Here is a 6,977-nt window from a genome sequence, read left to right as displayed (position 1 = left end):
AGATTAACACGCTTAGCGAACTTGGTGAATTTGTCAATTCTTGAAGGTGATTGTCTAATCCACTTTACCGTCCATTTAATTATCTCAACTGACATATCCACCTTTTTAATACCATCTTGCACCACCAAGTTTAAAATGTGGGCAACACATCTCATGTGTATCCATTTCCCATTTAAGAGACACTTATTAGAATTTTGAACGATTTTTTTAAAAAACTTAATTGCCACGTCATTAGCACTTGCGTTGTCAACGGAAATTGCGAAAACATTTTTTTGTTCCCCAATCTATTAAGCATTTCTCAACCACTAATCCAATATCAACCTCATGATGACTCTCTTGAGGACAAAAACTCAACACTTTTTTTTCAATTTCCATTCATTGTCTACAAAGCGGGCGGTGAGACACATATAAGTTGATTGTTATGTAGAAGTCCAAGTATCGGTGGTCAAACAAATCCTACCAACATTTTTTTTAATAAATCGAAGTTTTTCTTTTTCTTCTTGAAACAATTGGTAGGTATCGGTTGTACTTATACTTCTACATGGAATTTTAAACATTGGTTGAGTAACACCATTGTAATATTTAAAGTCCGTACATTCCACAAAACTAAATGGAAGTTCATCAACTACTAACATGTGTACCAAAGTCTTCCTACTATCTTTTTGATCAAATTTCCAAGATGTTAATTTGTTTTCATCACCAAAAGCTATTTATGTTTGACCGGCATTTACTTTAGCCAAGTAAGGCACACATTTGTTTAAATGAGTTATACCATACCATTTCCCTTCACACTTGTATCGCCCGGAACCATAATGCTTACATTTCGATCTTTCAACTCCCTCTTTGTCCATAAATCTTTTGAATTCATCCCAAACTTTGGATCTTGGTTTGTACTTTTTTGGTTGTCTCTCATTTACTACAGGAACTGAATTATTGGTTGGGCTTTCAAGGTTAATCGTCTCATCTTCAATATACTCATTCGTTTTAGACATCTACAAGTATATAAAAAAAAGTTAAGAAAATATAAACAAAAAGAGTTAACAAAAAGAAAACAGACAATATCTAAATTCTAAATAATTTGACAGCTTTATACATCAAACATTTATACAAAGGAATTCAATTTCACTCCATTTCCTTTAACAGAAAGCAAAAGAGATTCCAACTTAATTTCAGAACATATACATCAAACATTTGACAACTTTATACATCAAACATCTATATTTTTTATTTTTTTGCAGCAAATCAACTTATATTTTTTTATTTTTCTAAATAGATTCAACAAACTAGACAACAAAGAAATCAAAACCAACATATTTTTCTGCATAGTTATGCCTAAGCTAAACAGAATGTGAATCAAAACCAACATATTTTAACTTGTAATTAACAACACAACAAAGAAATAAAAGAAAATGTAGAATTTTTAACTTGTGATTGTGATTGCATACTCGAGTCTTTTGATCGATCAAGGTTCAACCGTTCAAGGAGAGTGAGAATTTTCAGCGTGATCAGATGGAGAGGGAAGAAACCGAAGCGTGATCAAATGGAGTTGATGAGGGTTTAATGTTTTTAAGGCAAAGAATTGCAATATTGAGAATTGGGATGAGGGTTCAACGTCGTATTTGCTTTGCTAGTTTGTGTCGAGCCGTCGATCATAAGAAGAATCTGAAGGCTTTTTTTTTTTAAGCGTGCCTACCTGACTACATTGTATATTCAGTATTATTTAAAAAACGATTACGGGTATTCGGGTATACCCGAAAGTTAATATTCATACCTAAAACCCGACCTATATTATTATCGGGTTAACATATTATCCGAATGTTCATACCCGTTACCCGCTCTACCCAACCCATTCTACCCGAATTCGGAACGGATCGGGTGGGTAAAACGGGTTTCAGTTTTTTTCGACAGGCCTAATGCTATGTACAATGTTTCCATTTCATTCTTTTATTTTTTTAACTATCACTCTAACCCCTTTTACTTTGATTTTTATGAAATGTCACTTTCATCCTTTCATTTTTTAAACTTTATGTTTATCCTCTGTCTCCCCGTAGTATACATATAATATGATTTTTTTCTCTTCTACTTTGTAAAATGCATTTTCCATCCCTTTATTTTTAAAATGTTACTTTCACAACCACAACATTTCGACGTATTCAAAATTGAGTTTATCTACATTTTGACTTAAATTTTTTTTTTTCATGTTTATTTATATGTTAAAAGAATCTTACTTACATATTTTTTATGTATTCAAAATTGAGTTTATCTACATTTTGACTTAATTTTTTTTTTTCATGTTTATTTATATGTTAAAAGAATCTTACTTACATATTTTTTATGTTTCAAGTTTATTTTTACTTACATATTTTTTTATGTAAGAATCGATATAAATTCGAGTTTCTTTTGGTTACAACAAATTTATGTATGTTTTGGTGGTTTTCTTAATCTAAATCCATACTTTTTTTTGTACAACTTTAGTACGATATATAACTGTTCATATAATACGAGTTTTACTAACAGACTCTATCTTCCGCCCCATTTTCTTGACAATTGTTATTGAAAATCTTTACCTTTTTAGTTTAAAGAAGAAGCCCATGGGTCCCTCTTTATAAGGGACATCAAACTTTATATTTCTTATGTGTCATCGATGTGGGATAAAGTTACTAAACCCCAACCATTTTATTTGGCTACAAGTCTTCCTATTTTCTTCAATCCTATCGGTGTGGGATCAAAATACAAATGAAAAAAACCATCCCAATCTTATATAATTATAACAGATGAATATTTTTTTTGGGGTTTCGATTAATTTGTTTTGTTTTAAGTACTATTATAATTTTTCCATATTCCTTTACTACTGCCTTTTTTACAATATCCATACATATTTACATTATTTATTTTTACACTGTACACACATACATATATTTAATTAATTAGACTACATTATCCAAAATATATTACAACTACTTAATGCAAAATACACACACTATGTATATTTAATATACATATAAACATATACACACAAGACTATATATATATATATATATATATATATATATATATATATATATATATATATATATATATATACGGAAAATGGAATATACATTACAGCCCCACCTAAGCTTAGGTACTAAACCTCTTGAAAATACATTGTTTTACTATATAATGATTACGGTTAATGGATTCACGATTAATACTTCAAGATGCAAATTCAAGATCGACACAATAGGGTTTAGGGTTTAAAGTTTAGGGTTTAGGGTTTAGGTTTATGTTTAGGGTTTAGGGTTAGGGTTTAGGGTTTAGGGTTTAGATTTAGGCTTTAGGGTTTAGCTTTAGAGTTTAGGGTTTAAATTTAGGGTTTAGGTTTAGGGTTTAGTAATGTTTACTTGGATGAAGTAATAAACGATAATTGAGGAAAGAAAACGGAGGTGATAAAATGATAATGAAAGAAAGAAATGTTATGGAGAATGATATATTTACCAAGTGAAACCAAACCGGGTATATTTAGCATGTTAAAACGACATATTTTAGAGGTTTAGTACCTAAGCTTAGGTGGGACTGTAATGTATATTCCCTATCCCCATATATATATATATATATATATATATATATATATATATATATATATATATATATATATATATATATATATATATATATCCGGTTTTCTCTGGTTTTTAGGACCGGTCGAACCAGTTGAACCATCAACCCAGTAAGATAAACGGTTCGATGTCCGGTCCAGTTTTCAAAACCTTGATCATAAGTTTCTATCGTATGTCTACTTTTCCAGTCGGAATTGTTTTGTTGGAGAATAAATTAATCTAAATTACATTTATGGCCTTTTTATGGATCATTCAAAAACGTTTGAACTTACCTAAACTCTTCACAACTTTTGATAAATCACCCAACAATCATATAAGTTTTAATGTTTTTGAAAGTTGTGATATGCTATATTGATTTAACGGCAAAACAGACTTAAATACTAGTTTATAACAATACTTTAAAAAAATATTATAAAATAATATTCTGAAGGTTTTACTCGATTATAACAGTAAAAATGATTTTGTATTTCCATTACATTGTTACAAATGGATATATTTTTTATTTCACAATGTAATTAGAAATAAAAATACGATGTTACAATTAACAAATAAATGCAAGTATGTTGCTACTTCTTGCATTTAACCCTAACCTTAATAAACAGATATAACATTAGGTAGTAATCAGCGAAACTAAAAAGAAAAAGTAACAGTAACATCACTTCAAAAAATAAAAAAATAAAAATCCTCCATATACTCTAGACATTTTCTTCATCGATCAACATCAACCAAAAGCAATTAAGTCATTCAATACGACTACTGACCAACAACCTAAACAAACATAACATATACTCCATCTTTTAACAACCTACAAGAAAAAAAAAAGACAGAAATACCCTTCAAACACATATCTATCCCAATTCCATATTCCATATTCCATTCCATTACTAACATTCTCTCAATCCTTAGGCGCATGTAGGTTGAAATCGGCACCATGTTCTTTCAGGGGCAAATTCGTCATTTGGTTCCTCTGTTTCATCTCCGCCGGAAACTGGTGCTCCTGTTGCTGCTGTTGTTGGTGGTGCTGCTGAAACTGGCGGTGGAGGTGGTGTTGCTGCTGCTGCTTTTGTGACTGAATCTGGAGTTGCTGAAACTGTTGTGCAGTTAGCATGGTGTTCATGTTCATGTTCATGTTCATATTCATGTTCATGGCTTGGTTGTTGGAGTAAAACTGCTGCTGCTGTGGCGGCTGTTGGTGGTGGTTTGATGAAAAAGATGTCTGAGGAAAATTTGAAATATTCTGTCCTGTCAGTACTTTCAGATGTTGGATCTCCTCCTTCAATGCATCGTTCAAAGCTGAGGGCAATTCCGGAATTTTGATTAGATTCAAAAATACATAATCAAAAAAAAAGGAAATTAATCAATTATATCAACTTATACCATCTTGTAAGTGGACTTGTTGTTCCATGGTTTGTAGGCGCATTTTCAGTTCACTGTTTTCAGCTGTCAAACCATTTGTATCTCTCTGAAATAACAAAATAAAGGAAATAAATACCACTCTTAATTTTATATATTTAAATAATTAATTTATTTTATATGAAAGAAACCTGCATAAGAGTGAGCTGAGCTGAGAGTGAAGTTGCTTCAGTTTGCAGTGTTTGGACTTTCCTTTCAAGCTCAGCAATGTATCTCATTTTTCTTTCCTTTGACCTTGCAGCTGATTGTCGATTTGCCCATATCCTAGTAAAAAATATAATTATTATTGTTCCAATTATATGATTACAAGGTCTCCTAGTTATAAGTTATGACAAATAGCAAAAGTGAAAAGAGAAATTGTACCTTTTTGCACGCTTTGGATCAACAAGAGCAAGTTCAGCAAGCTTTGCAGCAGACATGGATTTCTTAGCATCAACAGAAGATGTTTCTTCAGGGCCTGAAGTGAGCATTTCAGGCTTAATTGTAGTTGACCCATCCATTGACTGACTATGCTGATGTCTAACCCTAGGTTTCTCAGGTTGCAATGTTGCAGGTTCTGAAGCTTGGATTCCAGAAGATGATGAATCACCCACTTGAAACGATGATGTTGCAGATGAAGAGTTTAACTTATCCATGTCAAGATACATAGAAAACAAATCTTCTTCGGTTTCATCGGAGAATGAAGGGCCATTGAAGCCACCCACAACACCAAGATCACTATCGAAGCTAATATCATCTGGTAGAGTCAGGATTTCTGAATGTGCGCGTCTATGGCCTAAATGTTTGGGTGGATTATCAGGCATTCTGCTGATATCATGACTAAAAGGGCTAGAATCTGATGCGACATGTCCGATTGGACTTGGAGGCAATGTTGTTGATCCTGATGGCTCTGGTTTTGGACCAAAGTTGTTCCCGGATTGAGGTGAAAAAACTGAATGTCGACCAGAAGGAGGTAATAGATTCCCACCGATATTTGGGGATTTATCTTTCTCCATTTACACCAATGAATAAACCCAGAATGCTTAGAATTCAAGAACAGAAAGTCAGTTTTTCTTCAAACCCAATATCAGATGTTTGTGGTTTGAACAGAAACCCTAATTCGATTAAAGAATCTTGCTAACAGACGGAGTAGAATCCCACACTTAACAAATCTTTTTCTTGAATCAGAAAGTTAGAGTAGAACTCAAACCCTATGATGAAACTAATTTCTAGTTCAAAAACCCTGCAAATGTTTTATGAGCAACAGAATCAAAACCCCAGACAAATGCAGACGAATTGAGAGAAAAGGGTGAAGAGCAAGTGAAATGAGAGTGATGAAAGTATACAAGTAACATCAAAGCGAATAGCACAAAGGGGAATAACTAAGGAAACCCTAGAAAAGAAAATGAAGTATCAGGGGTTGTAGAAAGTGCAAAAATTCTTACTTCTAAAGATGATTGGGAGATTTCTGAAAAGCGAAATGAGAAACGCGTAGAGAATCAACAGCTTTTCACATGATAAATCGAACAAAGAAGCACATGGCGGGGCTAAAGATCTGACTTCTGAGATGCGAAGCTTCTTAGAGAAACACAGGGAGTTTGGTGACAACGTTTATGGTAAGGACCCGATTGCGTTTGGGCTTCCTTTAGAAGGTATTGACTTTATAGTCCATCTTGGAGAAAGAAATCAAAGAATTATCTTGTAGATTTCTGTTTAATTCTTGAACACAAACTACGATTTTGTAGGAATTTTAACAGATTGTAGTGACATTTAAAACCCAACTACAAATATTGTTCGAAGATTCTGTTATATGCAAACTAATCGGATAATAATACAATTATAAATTTAACTAGAACTAGATTATAACTCGCATAAAATACATGGACGCATAGAAAAATACATATAAAGTCATAAAAAACCATCACAATAATTAAAAAAAAAATGATAAAGTAACAGAAACATACTTTTCATTATTGATTATATTGA

The 6,977-nt window shown here is 32.2% G+C and overlaps 1 protein-coding gene across 2 annotated transcripts; it reads right to left on the bottom strand.

Moving 5' to 3' along the window:
- Positions 1-4,230: 4,230 nt before the first annotated feature.
- LOC145053300 (putative transcription factor PosF21) lies at positions 4,231-6,649 on the bottom strand. 2 transcript variants are annotated; one of them, XM_079001314.1, is made up of 5 exons: positions 6,437-6,649; positions 5,376-6,234; positions 5,144-5,276; positions 4,977-5,061; positions 4,231-4,892 (listed from the first exon to the last, which is right to left on the bottom strand). In XM_079001314.1, exons 2-5 carry the CDS (start codon positions 6,005-6,007, stop codon positions 4,495-4,497), a joined length of 1,248 nt encoding a protein of 415 aa, XP_078857440.1. In that variant the 5' UTR covers positions 6,008-6,234; positions 6,437-6,649; the 3' UTR covers positions 4,231-4,494. The 2 variants fall into 2 exon arrangements, with proteins under 2 accessions (XP_078857440.1, XP_078857439.1); XM_079001313.1 differs by having other exon boundaries at positions 5,376-6,649.
- Positions 6,650-6,977: the final 328 nt, after the last annotated feature.

The sequence above is a fragment of the Lactuca serriola genome, chromosome 5 (assembly GCF_051521515.1).
Source record: "Lactuca serriola cultivar US96UC23 chromosome 5, Lser_US96UC23_V15, whole genome shotgun sequence".
Taxonomy (NCBI): Eukaryota; Viridiplantae; Streptophyta; class Magnoliopsida; order Asterales; family Asteraceae; genus Lactuca; species Lactuca serriola.
Note: the sequence above shows the minus strand (reverse complement) of the source record. Positions and strands in the feature narration are given on the sequence as shown.